This window comes from Rhinoderma darwinii, chromosome 10 (assembly GCF_050947455.1).
Source record: "Rhinoderma darwinii isolate aRhiDar2 chromosome 10, aRhiDar2.hap1, whole genome shotgun sequence".
NCBI lineage: Eukaryota > Metazoa > Chordata > Amphibia > Anura > Rhinodermatidae > Rhinoderma > Rhinoderma darwinii.
In genome coordinates, this window is record NC_134696.1 from 94,089,107 (window position 1) to 94,110,900 (window position 21,794).

General features: G+C 43.3%; 1 protein-coding gene across 1 annotated transcript in view; it reads left to right on the plus strand.

The window, feature by feature from the left end:
* Nucleotides 1-7,523, plus strand: part of MEGF8 (multiple EGF like domains 8) — a 69,725-nt gene extending 62,202 nt beyond the window's left edge. Inside the window, exon 43 of the mRNA XM_075840325.1 lies at nt 7,296-7,523. Coding sequence (XP_075696440.1) covers nt 7,296-7,328 — 33 coding nt within the window. The 3' untranslated portion in view covers nt 7,329-7,523. The remainder of the gene's footprint in view (nt 1-7,295) is intronic.
* The last annotated feature ends 14,271 nt before the right edge of the window (nt 7,524-21,794 follow it).

The following is a 21,794-nucleotide window of genomic DNA, read 5'->3' on the forward strand; positions in this document are numbered from 1 at the left end:
GCAGGGGATTCTGCTCCAGGAGGAGCCACTGATGTCACTGTCCATATATAGACAGTAAAGGGCTTCCCCGGGCTCAGCGCTTAAAGTAGTGCTGTGCCCGGGGAGACCTCGACGAGTGGAGGAGCTCCACTCGTCATAATAAGTATTTATTTTCCTGCTGTGGCCGGGTGTGCTGATAAGACCAGCTTAGTAAGTGCCACAATGTCCATTCTCTCTCTTCCGCGATAAGCCTGCAAAGGCCGTACACCATCCTGGTCCCCACCTTACACACGGACTTGTCCAAATAGCAGGACGTGTGCACCTATGTGAATTACCCTCAGAGATTCTCCCATGTGCTCACACATGCTCATGGACATCCTCTCGTATGCTCACTCAGGCCCATGGTCATCCACCCAAGTCAGGTAGGGGGAAGTATGGAACGGGTTCACTCCGTGAACCCGCTCCATACGATGCCGGTGTCAGCTGTATGTTACAGCCGACACTTCAGAGTAACAATCCCACTCATTTAACTCGTTAAATGCCACGGTCAATAGTGACCGCAGCATTTAAATTGTTAGAAAGAGGGGGACGACCCCCTCTAACAGCTCATGGCGCCCCCCGCAATGCAATCGCGGGATGGCGATGGTTGCTATGGCAGCCTGGGGGCCAAAAGGAAGCCCCCAGGTCCGCCATCTTTGTGCTCCTATTAAGCGCTGCCTCCGGCAGGGCTTAATAGATGCCTGTCAGAATCACGATATACTGCAATACAATTGCATGGTGAATTCCGCAGAAAACAATGGAGGAATCGCTGTTTTTTTCATTTTCTACCTCACAAATAATTTTTTTCCAGTTTCCTAGTACATTATACGGCAAAGTAAATGGTGCTACGAAAAACTACAACTCGTCCCGCAAAAATCCCTCATAGGACTATATCGACGGAAAAATTCAAAAAAGTTATGACTTTTGGAAGGTGGGGAGTAAAAAAACGAAAATGAAAATCTGAAAAATGGCTGCGACGGGAAGGGGGTTTTAAAATGATTCGAATTTTTTTCCAATTTTAGGGGAAAATGCCCTTGAGGAGACCATTGTGAGATTACAGCAAAAGTAGAATAACATACTTCGCAAATAAGAAATAAATATAAATACTGTATTATCCTGTTCACATACAGAACTAGAATAGAGGAGGGCCAAAAGAGGCAAATGCCCTAATGGTCTCTACCAACTTCTCAGGACAATACACAGCGGGGGCTAAGTAGAAATCCCTGCTGCATCACTATAAATTTGGGACCCTTGAACACGAGGACTGTTATATGGGAAGTGTAGCGCAGTTTTACCTTTCAGGACTTTAGGAAAGCTGGGTGACTGCCCTTGTGGTATTGCTTATACAACTTATATTGGGTGCGTAAACACTTGGTAGAAATTGATCTCTGACATATGAATGAAGCTGTATACAGAATATGGGGGGGGGGGGGGCACATATCAGGACCCCCTGACATTAATACTCCCCGTAGGGTCCTCCGCCGGGCTTTCTGGGGTCTTGGAAAGCAGAGAACAGTTCCTGTGAGAGCTGCAAGAACGGCCATGATGGTGATCACCCAGCTTTCCCAGAAAGTGAAAGAACAGAAAGAGCGGAATAGAATTTTTAAAAGGGCTTATACTTAATGGACTGGGGAACGGCAGCCATCTTACTTTTCTAGCTGTCCACCAATGTGGCCTCACTGAAGATGCCACGGAATTTGTCACTTGGCTTTCCCATGGTCCTGACAGGCAGATCTGCATCAATATGGAGGAATCATTTCTCCCGTGGAGATCTGGTGGTCACCCTCTGGCTGTAGCAACTGTTGCTATGCAAAGGCCAAAACATTTTTGGGCCTAAAGGAAGGATTAAATATTAACAACAATGGGAATTTATTTGCCGGAAATTCTCTTTAAATCACAAGCAAATGGCGTGTTTTATTTTGACGTTTATTGTGGATTGATGACATCGTGTGCAGCCATTTTAATTGCTTTTTTAAAGTGATTAGAGGCCATTTTGTGAATAAATTGGCATATTCTATATCAAAGAGAATCTGACCCTCTGTCATTTCACGTTATGTCTCATATTAATGATCCATTGTCATCACCGGATGATAAAAAACATAGAAATCGGCGCTTTATAGACACAATTTTACGCTCTTTTTGGTGATGTTGCCCCATCAGGCAGGGAAGGGGTTAAGAGGCCGCCTGGGGTCACATAGAAAGCAGTTACCAATGTCTCTGGCAGAGAATGGGAGGGAGGGGGATCCTCAGGGGATTGGGGAATACAAAGTGACAGATTTAATCCTTAAACCAGCAGAGGGGTGAGGAGGGGGGGCACTCACAAATGATGAGAAAAAATGGTAAAAGAAATGAGTTTGGAAAGATGTGATTCTCCGAGTGTCGGGGACAAGCGCTCCGCCGTCCCTGTGTGTGATCTGCTGGTTCCATATACAGACTCGCGCTCATCCAGATTTATATGTCATCTATCTATCCGTCTAATATCTATATATCTATGCGATTATCTATTGATCCATTATCTATCTACCGCATATATATTCCTATGATCTTTTTCATATTTATAAATCTGTTCATCTTTTTATGTCTATCTCATATCTATCTATCTATCTATCTATCTCTCACATCTATCTATCTATCTCTCACATCTATCTATCTATCTCACATCTATCTATCTATCTCACATCTATATATCTCACTATCTATCTATCTCACATCTATCTATCTCATATCTATCTATCTATCTATCTATCTATCTCATATCTATCTATCTATCTATCTATCTATCTATCTATCTATCTCATATCTATCTATCTATCTATCTATCTATCTCATATCTATCTATCTATCTATCTCATATCTATCTATCTATCTATCTATCTATCTCATATCTATCTATCTATCTATCTCATATCTATCTATCTCTCTCATATCTATCTATCTATCTATCTCATATCTATCTATCTCATATCTATCTATCTCATATCTATCTATCTATCTATCTATCTATCTATCTATCTATCTATCTATCTATCTATCTATCTATCTATCTATCTATCTCTCATATCTATCTCTCATTTATAAGTCTATCTAGTATATATCTATCTTATATCTAAGTATCTCTCTAGCTTGGTCACCCGGTCCATCGTTTTTCCTTGGTGTTCTATTCATTGCTTTTTTTCCCCTATTCTCTTCCTCTTCCACTCTTGTCCCTTCCTTCTCTCCTCCCCCCCCCCCTTTCTCCGGGGGGCAGCCATGCATGGAAAGTCCCTTATTTAATTTAGACGCAATGAAAATCGATCCTGCCATTCGATACAAAATAAGAATCAAGCAGATTAAGGGACGGAAATTAACTCTGAAAATATTTTTGATGGAGTGCCTTGTACTCTCCCCAGCAAATGGACTGCAAAGTGGAACAAATGACGGGAGGCAAGTGTCTCAGACAGGGGCTCTCCATCTTTCTATTAGTGGGTAATGGGAAAGGTCCAGCACAGAGCCTGGGACCCGCCATTAATCACAAACCGCCTTTATGAAGATTTATTTCCTTCTGCATGCAGCCTGCGCTGGGAATGAAGTCATAACGTAGCGGGGAGGGAGGGGGGAGAGGGGTGACAGAGAGAGGGACAGCGCCGACGGCCACACGGGACACCAAAACTAACAGTCCGAACATGGCCGCAACACAACGTGAAAGGAAATCGTCAAGTCAGCTGAAATTGGCTGCGTTCGAATGTCCTACACCTGCGTGTGTGGTCACATCATGGGCCTGTAAGATCAATGCCATTAGTAAATCCACCAAAAACTCCCAGGCCAGGGGGGAAAAAACTCTGTAATAACTGGTTTGATTTACAAGGGGCTGTAGCGAGATTTTCTGCAAAGCAAAGTATTGAGCTGGGATATTACTGCCTGATTTTATGGCACCCATCACTGAAACTGGGGTCATAGTAATTCATACTTGCCAACTTTTAAGAAGGGACACGTCCCGCGCCCGGGTGCCGCACCCATTTATATGGGAAACCAACCAACCTACAGCATTCAAGTCACAAACGGTGAACATGACCCCGTTCATCGAATCCCAAATCAATTCAAACCCCAGAGCAGACCCACTAAATAAAAACAACATCCCCAGACCCCCTAAATACAAACCCCAGACCCTCTAAATACAGACCCCAGACCAGACCCTCTAGATACAGACCCCAGACAGACCCAAGACCAGACCCTCTAAATAGAGAGCCCAGACCCCCTAAATACAGACTCCAGACCAGACCCTCTAAATAGAGACCCCAGACCCCCTAAATACAGACCCCAGACCAGACCCTCTAGAGACCCCAGACCCCCTAAATACAGACCCTCTAAATAGAGACCCCAGACCCCCTAAATACAGACCCCAGACCAGACCCTCTAGAGACCCCAGACCCCCTAAATACAGACCCTCTAAATAGAGACCCCAGACCCCCTAAATACAGTACAGACCCTTAAACAAATACAGACCTAACAAAAACAGATCCCCGGACCAGACCCCCTAAATAAACACAGATCCTAGACAAGACCCCCTAAACAAATACAGACCCAGTAGACAAAAACAGACCCCCAAAATACAAACCCTAGACCTGACCCCCTAAATGGAGACCCCAGACCCCCTAAATAAATACAGATCCACTAAATAGAAACAGATCCCCTAACCAGACCCTCTAAATACAGATCCCAGACAAGACCCCCTAAACAAATACAGACCCACTAAACAAAAACATCCCCACACCCCTAAATAAATACAGATCCCAGACCAGACCCCCTAAACAAATACAGAGTCCAGCCGCAGCTGCAAACAATGTCCTGATGGGGTACTAGAGCCAGTAGTGAAGAGGACTGTAGGAACGGGGAGCGGTGAGTATATTGCGAGGGCGTGGGGCACCCAGGAGATTTGCCTGCTCTTCCGGGAGATGTTCTGGTAGAGTAGCCATGTATGTTGTAATAAATAAATATATATATATATATATATATATATATATATATATATATATATATATCTTGTATATTATTTATGTAGTTCCAACATATTCCATGCCGTTGTCCAAATTCCCAGCATAGACATAGAACATAACTTGCTGCCTGTAGCCACCACTAGAGGGAGCTGTGGAGCTTACTGCATACTTTTATATATAACTCAATGATCAGTGTGCAGTAATCTCCCATGCTCCCTCTAGTGGCGAATGCAGGAAGCCAGTAAGTTATGTTCCATGTCTTTGCAGAGGATTTGGAGCTTTGTATCAGAAAATTTTATACTGCTATAAAAGGTATATTAAGAAATAATTTATTACATAATCATAAAGGTAGACATTGATTTTAAGTTGTGATGGTGGTTTATATGAACTATACAGCTTGAAAGAAGATGGCATGGTAGGTTCCAAATTTGCGGCAAAATAAAACAAATGGGGTGTGGGCACGTTATAGATTTTCCTCGGACCCCGGAGCTTCAAGCTGCACAAGTTAATTTTTATTTTGATCCCCGTGGCGTTGCTTCTATACCCAACCTTGTAATAATTACAAACCATATACTGTATGTCATCGTATACAGACTCCATCTTTCTATTTTCTCGGAGATGTCTGACCCACTGTTGCGTTACGCCATTATTTTGAGACTACTGAATCAGACAGTGTTGATCCCGGTGACATTGCTGTCCTCTGTTATTTCCACTGTCATGGCAGGCTCTCATGCGGCCGTCATCCATCATCTCAGTGTATATTTCTTAGACTGACCACCATGACAGAGAACTGGGGAGAGCGGAGGAAAGTAAGCGCTGATCCGACTCCATAACCTCCCAGTATTTCAGCTTTAAAGGTTTCAAAAATGTTTGTCGCCCACATGAAGTGAGACCTAATAAGTCCCTGGACCTGATCATGTAAATATTGGCCATGTAGGTGGGCGATATTGAGTATAGACTATGGAATGAGGACATCCTATAGTTCAGATCTATGGGATCTAGATGACATGTCCAAGGATTCAGAAATGTCTGCAGAACAGTTTGCAAACCATCTTGCCTCAGCTTCATCAACCTTTAATTTACAAAGCACGTCAGGCTGAAAACTTTTCTAACTTCCAACCAGTGGTGAACCCTTTAAAAGGGGCAAAGTGACTGCTATGGGGTCTGTGGTGAGGGGCCCAGTACTGAACTGCTTCTCCTTTTATAGTGGTTTCCTGAAGCCACGACTAGGGAGAGCTCACTGCTCTCTTCAGTACAATACTAGCTGTATAAATCCATATGCAGTGAGCTCCCTCTAGTGGTAGCGGCAGGCAGACAGAAATTTGTAATGGCGCCTGTGTACCATGAATGGCTGCCACAATGGCTGCCACAATGTACTGATGGGCAGCTTAACAAACTTTCTGCTCCCTCCATTTACCAAACTCCCTAATATAAGAAGATTAAAGTGACTCTTGCCAACTATGGTTTGTTACTCATGTTTGCATTATCCAATAGCCAAATAATAGAATATTCAGTAGGAATTGCAACTTTTGCTTGGTAAAAAAAAACAAAACAGAAGTTACTGAAAAAACTATTTTGATTACGATCTTATAAATAACGCAATACTTTATGAAGTTGCTCTAGAAAACCTATTTAAAAATTCAGGACCCTCATCTATTAGGCAGAGTGGAGAGTAACTAAAAAGAGTTTCTCTCTTGCTCTGGAGGACTTACCACATCCATACATTACACAGACAACCCATTGATTTAAATGACAATGGTGTAATACTTTTTTTCCCCTATGGTTGTGCTGCAGGGAAATTAAACACTTGCTGCTGCAATTCCCGATTGCAGGGAGTTTCAGCAATGGGACATTCGGTGATCAGCTTATCGTCCAGGAAACTTTCTAACAAAAAGCGGCTGTTCAAAGTGGGCTTCCTTTTAACTCCACTGCAATAAGTGTGTTTATTATACATACATATATATATATATATATATATATATATATATATACACACACACACACACACACACACACACACACACACACACACACACACACGTTTATACCACTGAGCAGAATCTATGCATGTGTCTCTTCTTTTAGTCCCCAAGATTAGTGCATTCCCAGGGTTGTCCAGAAGCAGCGCTACTCTTGTGGTATGGCAGCTGAACTCCATTTAAGTGAATAGGGTTGAGCTGCAATACCAGTCACAGCCATGAACCAGAGTAGCGCTGTTTCTGGAATAAAAAGATAAAAAAAATTCTAATCATGGACAACCCCTTTAACTTCCTGTCTGGGTGACTACTATTTCCCTCCATGTAGCTTCATTTACAGAATGGTCTTAGAAAGTCCTAGTTTCTACACATGATTGTCAAATGGCCCTCTCACCCAGGCAGCAGGCACCGATGAAGATTGTGCAAGAAATTCAGCGGTGTCCAAATACAAAACATGCAAATGAAGGGGAAAGCATGAAGGAACAGGAAGGATTGCAAGTGACGCTTCAACATTGGAGGACTGGCTGTGAATTGCTGAATGAATAACATTGTGATGATTTATCTATTTTGTTATCTCTATATATCTTGGTAATAAAATCGTAGTCGCAGTCACCTACTCTGACATGATGAGATGCGAAACCAATGTATATGTACCAGAAACGTAGCATCCTTCCGCTCACGCTTCCCGAGCCTGATGTTTAATGACAGCAGCATTATTTGTTTAAGAGGACAAGGAAGGACAATAATTGTGACATAAGGTTAGATTGATATTGAAACTGACTGATTTATACACAAGGAAACTGAAGGCGGGATGTGCAGGTTCATTATGCTGCTTAGTAGGGTCTCCTGAAGAAGGCGCACGACCCCGGCCTTGTCATTGGATAATATTACGCTACTTAAGGATGTTCTAATAATCAGATGCATTCTGTTTACTCTTCTATTCTTATTGATTCCCTACTAATTATACAAGTGCAACAAGTAGGAAGATGCTCGGTTGGAGGGGTGGAGTATAGAAAAAGGCAAATGGGGCACTTTCTCCTCGGCCCCTCTCATCTACCATTTCTTACTTACCATGGCTGTTGATTTGGGCATTTTCAAGTACTGTTTTTATTGAGCACTGTATGGCACGGTTATATGGCAGTAGTATTTGGGAACTTTGTGGCTATGTTAGTTGGGATTTGCATGGCACTCTTATTTGGGTACCATATGATTGTATTATTTGGGCACTGTACAGCACTGTCATTTAGCAGCTTTATAGCAGTGCAATCTCACCACTATATGGCACTGGTATGTGAGCCCTATGTGGCAGTATTATTTGAGAACTTTATAGTGGTATTTATTGGGAATTGTTTGGCACTGTTATTTGGGCACTATAGGATGGTATTATTTGGGCACTGTACAGAACTGTCATTTGGCAGCTGAATAGCACTCCACTCTCACCACTGCATGGCACTGTTATTTAAGCTCGGTATAGTCCGAGCTTTAGCAGCTGTATAGCAGTGTTATTTCTCCACTATATGGCACTGTCTCACTACTGTATTTGGGCACTGACTGGCATTATTATTTGAGCACTGTATACACTTCAGCCGACAGCAATTTCTCCCGACCACCCCATTCAACATACATGCCCGGTTCAGCCGAGAGTCAGGATACCACCATACACATTAAATAAAACGGCTGGTTCAGCGGGTTCGGCCGACATACACAATACATATGGGCACCTATAGTCCATTGAAAGACCAGATATTATGTTCTTATCCTTGGTCGGAGACTTCAACGGAAGGAATATTTCCTTGGAAATGACCCATATGTGTTTCGTAGAAAAACATATTCAGGCCGCTGCTTAGAGAACAGCAAATAAAATGTTAATGAGGGGGTCTAAAGGAGTCCCCATAATTACAATGGGAAACTATTTTGCGGAGTGTCCCTTTAACTTCTTCCATGTCACCAATTTCACCACTTTGAAGCAGAACAGAAGAAACGTAACCTGTTGCGATATGCAAACCCATTGCGGTGATCATTATGTTGGAGTTAATTGAGCCTCCAGTGTCCTGCACAATACAGCGCATGGTTCTGAGTGGAGGAGTTAATCCCTACACTGCGGGGAGTAATGGAGGGTACACACAGCGCTTGTCCGATCTGCTAAAACTTCCTTTTAATTGCAAATGTAAATCTCCATTGTGGAAGTGCGATTCATCATGTGTCAAGCAGCCGGCTTTCACTTGGAGCTGAATACTGACAATTAGCGGTGTCAGAATTTACCTCTTGACCATTATAATACTATTACAACGCCTGTTCCACCGCTGCATAATCTTTCATGTAGTCTTTCTATGGCATAAAAAGCCCAGTCCTGTCTGATCCGATCTTTATTCATGACGACATAAAGCAAAAAAATCACAAATCAAACGGAAATCAGGGGCTGCCATATGATATGGGCAATCTGTGCAGCTGCATAGGGGCTCGGTAGAGAAGGGGGGCCACTGACACCTTTTAAGGGGAACTAAACTTTCAAAAAACTTCTGACGTCTCATAGTGACACGTCAGAAGTTTATATCGGTGCGGGTCCGAGCCCTAGGACCACCACCGATCGCTAAAACGAAGCGGCAGAAGCGATCGGTTGAATGGCGAGACACTGTTTCTCATCTGCTTTTTTCGGAAAGCCGAGCAGTTGGTGTACAGGTGCAATAGAAAGTCTATGAGCCCGTAAACCAACTGCTTGGCCCTCTGCTGTCTGTGTCCGTCCCTGATGAAAATTGCCCCCCCCCATCCTGGATGGAGGAATGGACAGATTTAAAGGGGCGGTCTAAGGACCGCAAATTATTTTCGATTTAAGCCATACTTTAAAGGTGAACTTGATCCTAGTGGTTAGGGTTAAACACCATTGTACAGTTTAGGCTCTGTTCACATTAGCGACATGGATTCCATGACTGCTATGATGGATCTGTTTTAAGATGGCAGTATTTCCTGGGCATTGTATGGCACTTTTATTTTGGCACTCTATAGCCCTGCCTTTTGGCAGCTTTATAAAAAGAGCTATCTCACCACTGTTATTTGGGCACTGTATGTCAGTATTATTTGAGAATTTTAAGGCGGTAAGGGTTGGATATGCTATGGCACTTTTATTTGTGCACTATATAATGGTATTATTTTATGGCGGGATTGCTTGGATATTCTATGGCACTTATTTGGGCACTATATGATGGTATTTTATGGCATTATTGCTTGGATATTCTAGGGCACTTATTTGGGCACTATATGATGGTATTGTTTTATGGCAGTATTGCTTGGATATGCTATGGCACTGTTATTTGGGCACAATATGATGGTATTATTTAGGCACTGTATTGCACAGTCATATAGCAGCTGTATAGAAGAGCTATCGTACCACTGCATTGTTCTGTTATTTTGGTAGCTGGACTTCAGGCTGAAAAAAAATATAAAAAAAAAAAAATCACATGGGCACCTTCGGTTCATTAGTCTAAAGATTTTGGATCCAAATGATTTTTTTTTTGCTCACATCTGAGACCACTTTTGATGCCATCTGGAGCCCTAAGCACTATATGCCACTATTAGTTGGACTCTGTATGGTACTTTTATTTGAACATTATATAGTACATTATTTGGGCACTATATAGCAGTATTATTTCAGCATTTGATCGGTAGTGCTTGGATATTCTATGGCACGGTTATTTGGTCACTATATAATGATATTATTTAGGCACTGTATAGCACTGTCATTTGGCAGCTGTATAACGGTATGTCACTGTTAATAGATCACTATATGGCACGATTAGTTGTATTTTGTCTGGTACTATTATTTCAACACTTAATTTTTCTGAACTTTTTTCTGTGTAGCAAACACAAGCTCGTTCATGGATGAATGAAAACCTGCATAGAGCTAATAAATGCATCTTTAGGAAACTCTATGGATTGGTAACGTAGCATTTTAGATGCCAGGGAGTGGGTGGAGCAATTAGGACTCTGGGCAGTGCCAATCACAGAGCTTGAAAGGCCAGGAAATCTGTTTAGGTGGCAACAAAGTGGATTTATGTTCTATCAGGGGTGTAGCTATAGGGGGTAGAGGTCCTCTGATCCTCTGCCCAGAGGCCCCTCTGCCCCATATGAAGGCACCATTATTATAAATGGCACATGGTAGGTGAGGGGTCCTGTAACAGATTTGGCTTCGCGGGCCCAGGAGCTTTAAGTTATGCTTCTGGCTCCATTGACCGTTTTGAAGCCCAGGTGAAGCCCAACTTGTTTCACATTAAGTGACGTCACCACCCAAGGAAGTCTCGGCTCACCCATTACACAAGTTACACAATCGCATTCTCTGTCTTTATTAGATATCATCTACTGCTGGCATTTCATCATGAAAACCGCAGTACACGAAATTGGTACCCTACAGTGTTGGCGCCTGTCCTCTCCTCCGGTAATGAGGACGTCACAGTACGTCAAGAGGGAAGCCAGCAGTGTCTGAGCCTACTAATTTAGGGTTACAGTCATGTTGCTTTTTACACGTCTTTGTGAACAATGTATTGTGTTTGTTTGCTGCTTATTAAGGTGGGGGGGGGGGGCTGTTTGTTTAGGGACGTCAACAGCGATTGATGGGGTATCTCAGCGAATTTGTCCCCCGACGCGTCTCTATGAGCGCCTGATGGATTTAGGTTTATTATCTATTAGGAACAGCGGGAGACGCGGCCACCCGCACCCATTCATCAAAGAGGGGGGGGGGGGGGCACATGCAGATTCCTAATCAAAACATTTTACTCTAAATGGTCTCGAACTAATTAAGTAACTGTTAATTAAAGTTCAGCAGACAGGGGATTGTTCTGAGACTCGTCACGCCTTATCCATCTACTAGTTATTGATAACATCCTTTCAAAATGGGGATGGGAGGGGGAGACGATGGGGGAGGCAGAGGAATAGGAATACACTGATGGAAAGGAGATGAAGTGGCAGAGAAAGGGTGGAGAGAGGAGCATAATAAAGGGACAGAATAGGAAAATGGAGGGTGACTGGTGCGATAATGTAAAATTGAAATCGCAGCCACCATAACATCCACATACACACTAAATACAAGAAATGACTTGTGATCACAGAACATTTTACTAATTTCTGGTATTTTAATGCGTCAACTATACACCTGATAAAGAAGGTACTCTTCGCAACTAGCTCACATGGGGAGTGAAGAAGGGCACCTACAGTATGTGATCCCTATGGCTGTAGCTCACAGTTTTATACATGGACCATGGACATCAGGGAGGGCACAAGAGGCACATCCTCCGGGTCCCTAAACCACCTTGATGACCTCCACCAACCTCCCTGACCAGGCAGTTCTTCTGATCCAACTTGCCCAATATTTTTTAGCTACACCCTTGGTAGTCACTATTTATAAGGGTACTGGCTTGGCTGTCTCCATTACTCCCACAGACTTGTACATATGCGTCTATCTCTTCTATATGTGGCTGAAATAAGAGATCAGGTGGGTGGGATAGATGCCCCACCGCACTTTTTGCCCAGGGGCCTTCACCACCGGCCCGGATGGCAATGCATTTATCTGTGGTTCTAAGATAGGGCTCGTCGATGATCAATTACCTTAAGGTGCAGTTCCACCCTTGAATGGTACTTTGTTTTGATCTCAAGAAGTCCTAAACTTTGTGCTAATAAATTTCTTAATATATATTTATATACAAGTTTAGAGCTCCATTTTTATGATACAGAGCTGCAACTGCTCTGCATTGCCATAGAGTTAAATGCTAACATTCTGACTACCACCAGCGACCACTAGAGGGTGCTCTGGAGCTTACTGTATACGGCTTATTCATTGAACTCCATAATAAAGTCTGCATTAAAACCTAACCTAACTTTTCAGGTGACTTTTCAGAATAAGCTGTCCTATATGTGTATATAAATACAATATTTCTGGACATTATATGACTTATATTCTGCAATCAGTTTCCCCCTGTGCAGGCTGTGTCTCTAATTTTCAGTTGTTTCTGAGCTAGTGGGCGGAGCCTATCGGCTATCATGTCTTCCATACACTGCACAGATAGAAGAGGAAATCCTGCTCTCCTAACTCTATCACATATATAGAAGCAGCAACTTGGAGGAGATTCTATAGCAGTATAGCAGTGAATCCAGCACTGGGATTATATAAAACACTTACTAAAAGCTGCTGCAACAGCATGGAGAAGATTATATGTCAGTAATGAACAGTGTAGCTCTGAATCCAGCACTGGGGTGATATAAAACGTTTACTAGAAGATGCAGCAGCATGGAGGACATCATACAGCAGTAATGAACAGTGTAGCTGTGAATCCAGCACTGGGGTTCGATATAACACTTACTAGAAGCTGTAGCAGCCTCTTTGTGTATCTCTCTCTGGCTGTCACTCTGCGCCCTCCCCCTCCCCTTTCCAGACTTCTATAGGCAGCTTCCTGATCCCTCAGTGAGTGGATAGTCTGTCTTGCGTTGAGGAGACGGACAAATCAATACAATTCAGAGTGAGTGAAGTGTTAGGATGGAGGAGGGGAAATTAGCCTGATAAATGGAGAAAGAGGCATTTTTCACTAATAAAATATATTACAAAGTCTCATATTCGCTTGTACTATTGATTCGTGCAGTCTTTTGGAAAGTTATTTAAGCTCCCCCTAGTGGTGACTGCAGGCAGCCAGAAGTTTATTTTTTAACTGTGTGACTATAAATCATCAGTATCAGAAAAACTGAGCTCTGACCACTATAAAGATATGTTAAAGAGTAACTACTTTTAGGAAACTTTTTGATATGTCATTGCGAAATATCAGAAGTTTTGATTGGTGAGGGTTGGGTGCGGAGACCCCCACCATCCAGCACAGAATGTTGGACCTAAAAACAACATGGTGGAGAGTCACTGGTGCGACATGAAGATTATTTCCATTGACTTTACCTGGTCAGTTACGATTGGATATAATGTATTTTAATGAAGCAAAGAAGAAATTTCAGAGAAAAATATTCCCAGGATACAGTAGGTGGATATCAGTAGCAGTAGTAGTCAGTAGTAGTAGTGGTGGTAGTAGTGGTAGTAGTAGTAGTGGTAGTAGTAGTAGCGGTGGTAGTAGTAGTAGTGGTGGTAGTAGTAGTGGTAGTGGTGGTGGTAGTAGTAGTGATGCCCACCTGCACTTAGACCCGCTACCCCATAGCAAATGCAGAGCTTCATTGAATTGAGCCATGGCTGCGGTGATCGACTGGATTTTACTAGTCTTTGCTAGCAACAAGGGAATTGAAAGACTTTGTAATAAAGCAATGATCAGGGAGACCCAGGCCCATTTTTCTGGGTCAATGCATAGACCTGTGGGCCAAGACAACCCCATCTGTGAAGGTGTCAATGTTTGGACCTTATGGTGAGAAGAGTTGGGCAGGGTGAATCAATCCTTCCGAAATTAGGCAAATGAATGCATCAATTTGTCACCCTTATGCAAAAATGAAACGTCAACCTATGGAATGAAACGGTCTGGAATCATAGGGTTAAGAGGGCACAGGAGGGTACACGGTCTGAAAAGGGACTTCTATGGTATGAAATATTAGCTCTGCAAATTCTATTCTGCAGCTTTAAGTAACGTCTGTTCCCGGAAAAGCAGGATGGCAATCAATATGGCCACTATTAAAGCTCCCAAAGGGGTTGTCACCTAGCCAAGTCCAACTTTAGGGATGTGCTGCACATCAGCAGCCCTTGCTGTAGGGGGCGCCACAGATTGCGTGGCACCGCTACTTAGGCACTGTACAGTATATTATTTTTGTAGTGTACGGCGGTAGAACGGTTTTTAAAATAACCGTATGGTGCGTAAATGTGGCACTGTATAGAAATGGTGATTTGTACCCAGACACTATATGGGGGTAGGGAGCAGCAGAAGGGCATACGTAAGGCAGGCCCTGTACCCAACTTTTCCGGTTTCCTGATTAAGTTGTTTCCGTACATTGAAAATCATTCAGAACGGACATTCTTGGCCTTTTGGCACAAAATAATCAATACGTGTCAGCCCACCCTATATACAGAATGGTGTTCTGCCTCCCTCTGTATATGATTGAGGTAGTTCATTAACCCATCGGGGAATTGTCGGGCCCAGTCAATGAGGGGTTAAGTGTTTGCCTGGGATTGATGGGAGCTGCCGCGGGAAGGCGTCGAGAGTTAAGTGAATAGATATATAACCGTACAGGATTATTACAGCAGGCTTTAAACTAATTAAAACAAATTACCGCAGAGACCGGCTGTTGATAAGCAAAAATCTCTTGTTCTGGTTAGACACTTCCCTGATTGAAGTCAAATTATCATTATAAAGATGGGAGTAGGAGGAGGCGGAGGGGGGGGGGGGGGGTTTGAGACAGCGGCAAAGACCGTCTTCCCCGCTGCTTTATATGATCTGATTATATTTCCTATACCAGCTAAATCTATATGTGGGTATTTATTTCCATTGTGATGCAATAAACCGGTAATTATATAGCGCCAACACATACCGTAGCAATTCCTACATATGGATATCCAGCCGTATATATGCGTCATTTTATATTTTGTAATATTGGCATTAGTGTAAATAAAATGTTGGAGATCACCCTATAAAACCAATAAATTTGAGGCCTGTCTCTTTAATGATCTGCCTCATTTATAAGCTTTGTCAGGGCCAGTAAAATGCAATGGATGATTATATATTATATACATATATATATTCCTTATATAAACTAGTTTCCTGCACGTCAGTAGCACATTGAAGTGTCAGAGAAGAGGAGATGGTAAGTAGTGGAAATCCTATGGAAGCCTGTAGTTTAGCAACATGACCAGTAGGGGGCAGAGTTTAGCTCAAGGCTGAGATGCCAGGAATGTAAGGTGACCGAACTGGCTATTACAAGTACAAAAAAGTACTAGGACTGGTTAATAGTGAGGTGATGGACTTACAGATTTTCTGGACCGTTGGATGTTTTTAAAGAGGTTGTCTAGGATATTGCTAGGATATGTCAGCAATGTCCCATAGGTGGGAGTCTAACCACTGTGATGCCTGCCGACTGCTAGAAAGAAGTGGCAGCTGCGCTAGGAATGCACCACGCCACTTCCTGACCCTGGTTGGACCGCATCCTCATCCATTGACAATAAATGGATTGACCATGCAGCCCCCCGGAGAAAGCCAAGCACAGTTGACAGTAAGGAAGTGGCATAGTACTTTCCTAGTTTAGCTGCCATTGCGTTGAAACGATCATAGCAGTTAGACCCCCACCGATCACACATTGATGTCCTTGCGAGATGTCATCAATGTATCTCCCGAGACAACCCCCTTGAACATTGTGACTTGAGGTAGCCTTCCTTTATCCCCATTCTGTAAGTACAACTTCAAAGGAGAACTCTGTCTCTGAACAGAAATCAGATACAGCAAAACGGTTAGGTCACATGTCTGACTACAGGGTGAACCTAGATATAGTCTGTTTCCAAGGGCAACCAACAGAAATTTGAAAACAGCTCTCGATTCGAATAGAGAAAACGATGTCAAATAACTCTAAATAGGTACAAAAACAGTAAAGCAAAGTATTTGGAAATTTCCTCAACTTTTTATGTAGATTTGAACTGTGATATTTAGTTTTTTTTTCAGTCATTTCTCGGTAGTGTCTTGATGCTTCCATCTGTTGACTTAAACTTCCAACTTTTACATTTGGACCCTGAAAATCTTACCCATCAGAAAATCCATGATTAAAGTTGATCTTGGTACTGATTAGGGGGATACTGGACCAACAGGATGGCGTATGGACTACCTGGGAGAAGTAAAACGGTCAGATACTGGAATGAAGAAGACCGATATGGTGGATGTGTGGAGCACTGAGGTTCTCCGTGGAGGCCACTGAGGACACAAATGCTAAGGTGATCTACACTGTGAACCTTTGTATTTTATATAGAGGACCCCAATTTTTTTTTAACTACAGTGGTCTTGTAGCCCACAACCTCCTGGGAATAACTGATAACTAATGCTTGTGAGATCCAGGCTAAGGGGTAAACATGGCAACAAGAAGGGTAGGGTTTTTGTTGGTATAGCCCATGGATGAAATGCCCATTGAGTCTGTCTGGACCAGAGGTGTTACTTATAGCTCCTGGGCCACAATACAAAATATGTAACAAACACGGCCCCTCCACCTACCATTGGCCATTTATAATTACGGAGACTTTTTATAGGGCAGACGGGTCTTTGAGCCCCCTCAGTCACCAGGGCCCAGGTGCCACCTTGGCACCCCTTTGTTGCTACACCCCTTGTCTGGACCTGAGCTGTCGACCAATGGCATACACCAAATTTGCCATCTTGCTCATATTTATTATGACCTTCCATTGTACAACATGACAATATTGGACAAATCTGTTGATCAGGGATGTAAGCGCCGCCTATCTTCCTGCAGGATACTTATTACAGTCAATTATTTTTATATAATTTTTTTAAAAACTTTCAATAATCTAGAAAATCCAATAATCTGGCATCACATTTGTCTCCGGCTGTAACTGTATATATACACTGGACGATATTAACAATCTTGGAGCCAAACAGATATTTCTGAAAGCAACTACAATTTAATCCCAAATATCTAAGAATCTTTTTCCACATTACAAATATACTGTACATAAGAATAGGGGGTAATGTTGCCCGAAATGTTCAATCAATAACTTTACAACCATTTTTACCGACAGGCGTCCACATGTACTTCACCCGTCTATACCCGATTGACATGATAAAAATATGTATCTTGAGATTCTCCAAGGGTTAACCCCCCCCCTCCGCTTTATTCACACAAAATTGGGTGCCATAAATAGCCCAAGGTGCAAGGGGGGGGCTGTTGATTGGGTGTCTCAGAAGCCGTATTCTGTGTGACCCGTGGGGTGAGAGCCCATATATCACCCACTGACAGCTACAGAAAAGCCGCAGATTAGCAACTAAATCGGTTATTGATCAGTCAAGCGCTTGGCTGGACGGGATGCGTTAGAGACGCGTCAGCCGATCCCAGAGAGTGTATAAGAGTGCGAGGGAGAAGGGAGGGTGAACTGTCATTGGGGACCTTTAACCCCTTCGATACCAAGCAGGCCAACAACGTATCACTCCCCAGTGGGGAACAGCGGAAGGATTAAGTTGTCAATGGATAACAAGACTGGGATCTCCTGCAGTGGGCATCTTTAACCCCTTTGAATCCAGGAGCAAGCAGATAACTGTAGTAGTTAGTCTCAGCATAGCTGGAGAGAAACGTTATATGAACACATGGAGGTCGTGTTGTTTAAACGCCAATATTTGGAAATGGAAAAATGCTGCAGATCTGGAATCTGGTTGCTATAGGCAACTGCTCCACTTTTCCTTTGCTCCAGTTTCGAGAAATCTCCCCCTTTGTGTCTCACAATTTGGTCCCCGAGCGCTGATCTAAAAGGATCGCCGCTAGCAGAAGGGGTCGAGGAAGGCGAAATAGCTTTGTTTACTTCTCTCTTCTTAATGGATGTACCCATTAACATAGTAAAAATATCCGATTGTGGAGGTTCACAGCAGCAGGACCGTCATCATGTGGGGTAACTGCCATCTGAAAAGGGGTTGTCATAGACGTACAGCCCGATGCATCAAATGAAACCTCCTACCGTTTTGTGTATACAGCCCGGGTGCAAACAAACCTCTCTTCTTGATAACCAGTAGAGGAGTGGGCAGATAGAGAGAAATAACTCATGGCTGCAGGATCAGACTACACAAGGTTTGCTTGTAGTCTGTAACCATAGAGACACATAGGTCTGAATAGGAATAGAATCCCCAAAATGATAGGAGATTGTTAATCCAGACGGTTTGCCACATTGCATAGTTTTTTTTATATTATATGCAACAAAAAAATACTACAAAAGTCTACAAACTCTTTAGTATTTTATTATATCCTTAGCCTTTTTGTGGCTAATTGATGTTGGGTGACAACCTCATGGCAGTGCCACATGCAGTATACCTACCCAGCTTCCCATAGATATGGATGGTATATATATCTATAGTGATATGGTATTACACATAGGAATATCATTTATGAGAGGGCATTGCACCCTAAGCCATGTAGGGCACAATGGCCCACTTTGCAGCCCCCAAAGCAGTGGTCATGCCCCTTTACCCACAACTCTTTGAGTGATTTATGTAGGAAAGGCCATACTATTGGTCAAGCGTTATAAGGGTTTATTATCACGTGGACCACAAGTGGCGCGCTCATCTATATTCAAGGCCTCAGTCCTCGCTCTCCGTGGTATTGTATTCCCCTTCTTCTGTGTTACTTAGTTTCATTTAGCCACAAGCAAGTGTTCAATCAGAGAAGATTAAATGCATCATGAAAGCCATCTGTCATCTAGTCACAGGATGGTTCTCTGGCAGTCATCGCCACTAGACCAAAGAGCTTGCAACCTACTCACGTGCACATTCAGGTACTTTCTCATATAAGGTCAATAAAAGTCTTAGGAAAGTTAAGATCTTAAACGCGAATAGAACAGATTAGGAATTGCTTGAATAACAATTCCATAATATCCTATAAAAGGAAAACTGGCGAAGGGAGGGATCACAAAAAGACCCGGCCTAGCTGGAGAAATGTCAAATATCCTGCACTTGGCCTAAGTTTCCATCAGCTGATAATAAATGGTTTCACAACCGCTGTGTCTAAAGTACAAAAAAAACAACTTAGGAGTGATACTAATAAAAAAAACAAAAAACAATAGTGATTGTGTTGTGCCATTCCTCTATTATTCCTCCTGAAAACATATGAATCACTTGAAATCTGGCCAATATAGCTCCTTTTATAAATGGGGCGTGTCCTTATACTCGGACACTGTCCAATCAGTGTTGACAATGTCAGAGTGTGCAGGGACACAGCCCAATGAAAACGAGAATGTTAATACTCAAATTTATTCCAACATTTCAAGGAGAAACAACAGAGGAATGGCACAAGGCTCCAGAAATATGCTCCACAGTTATTTTATGAGAAATGCAATTATTTACAAAACCAGATAAATCAGGAGAGCAGACAGATCCTCTATACTACACCTCACAGGAGAGCCGTCAGCTCCTCTATACTACACCACACAGGAGAGCTGACAGATCCTCTATACTACACCACACAGGAGAGCTGACAGCTCCTCTATACTACACCACACAGGATGGCTGACAGCTCCTCTATACTACACAACACAGGACAGCTGACAGCTCCTCTATACTACACAACACAGGACAGCTGACAGCTCCTCTATACTACACCACACAGGAGAGCTGACAGATCCTCTATACTACACCACACAGGATGGCTGACAGATCCTCTATACTACACCTCACAGGAGAGCCGACAGCTCCTCTATACTACACCACACAGGAGAGCTGACAGCTCCTCTATACTACACCACACAGGAGAGCCGACAGCTCCTCTATACTACACCACACAGGAGAGCCGACAGCTCCTCTATACTACACCACACAGGAGAGCTGACAGATCCTCTATATTACACCACACAGGAGAGCTGACAGCTCCTCTACACTACACCACACAGGAGAGCTGACAGCTCCTCTATACTACACCACACAGGAGAGCTGACAGATCCTCTATATTACACCACACAGGAGAGCTGACAGCTCCTCTACACTACACCACACAGGAGAACTGACAGCTCCTCTATACTACACCACACAGGAGAGCTGACAGATCCTCTACACTACACCACACAGGAGAGCAGACAAACCCTCTATACTACACCACACAGGAGAGCTGACAAATCCTCTATACTACACCACACAGGAGAGCTGACAGATCCTCTATACTACATCACACAGGAGAGCTGACAGATCCTCTATACTACACCACACAGGAGAACTGACAGCTCCTCTATACTACACCACACAGGAGAGCTGACAGATCCTATATACTACACCACACAGGAGAACTGACAGCTCCTCTATACTACACCACACAGGAGAGCTGACAGCTCCTCTATACTACACCACACAGGAGAGCTGACAGCTCCTCTATACTACACCACACAGGAGAGCTGACAGCTCCTCTATACTACACCACACAGGAGAGCTCACAGCTCCTCTATACTACACCACACAGGATGGCTGACAGCTCCTCTATACTACACCACACAGGATGGCTGACAGATCCTCTATACTACACCACACAGGAGAGCTGACAGATCCCCTATACTACACCACACAGGAGAGCTGACAGATCCTGTATACTACACCACACAGGAGAACTGACAGATCCTCTATACTACACCACACAGGAGAGCCGACAGCTCCTCTATACTACACCCCACAGGAGAGCTCACAGCTCCTCTATACTACACCATACAGGATGGCTGACAGCTCCTCTATACTACACCACACAGGATGGCTGACAGATCCTCTATACTACACCACACAGGAGAGCTGACAGATCCTCTATACTACACCACACAGGAGAGCTGACAGATCCTGTATACTACACCACACAGGAGAACTGACAGATCCTCTATACTACACCACACAGGAGAACTGACCGATCCTCTATACTACACCACACAGGAGAGCCGACAGCTCCTCTATACTACACCACACAGGAGAGCTGACAGCTCCTCTATACCACACCACACAGGAGAGCTGACAGATGCTCTATACTACACCACACAGGAGAGCTGACAGATCCTGTATACTACACCACACAGGAGAGCTGACAGATCCTCTATACTACACCACACAGGAGAGCTGACAGCTCCTCTATACTACACCACACAGGAGAGCTGACAGCTCCTCTATACTACACCACACACGAGAGCAGATTGCTCCTCTATACTACACCA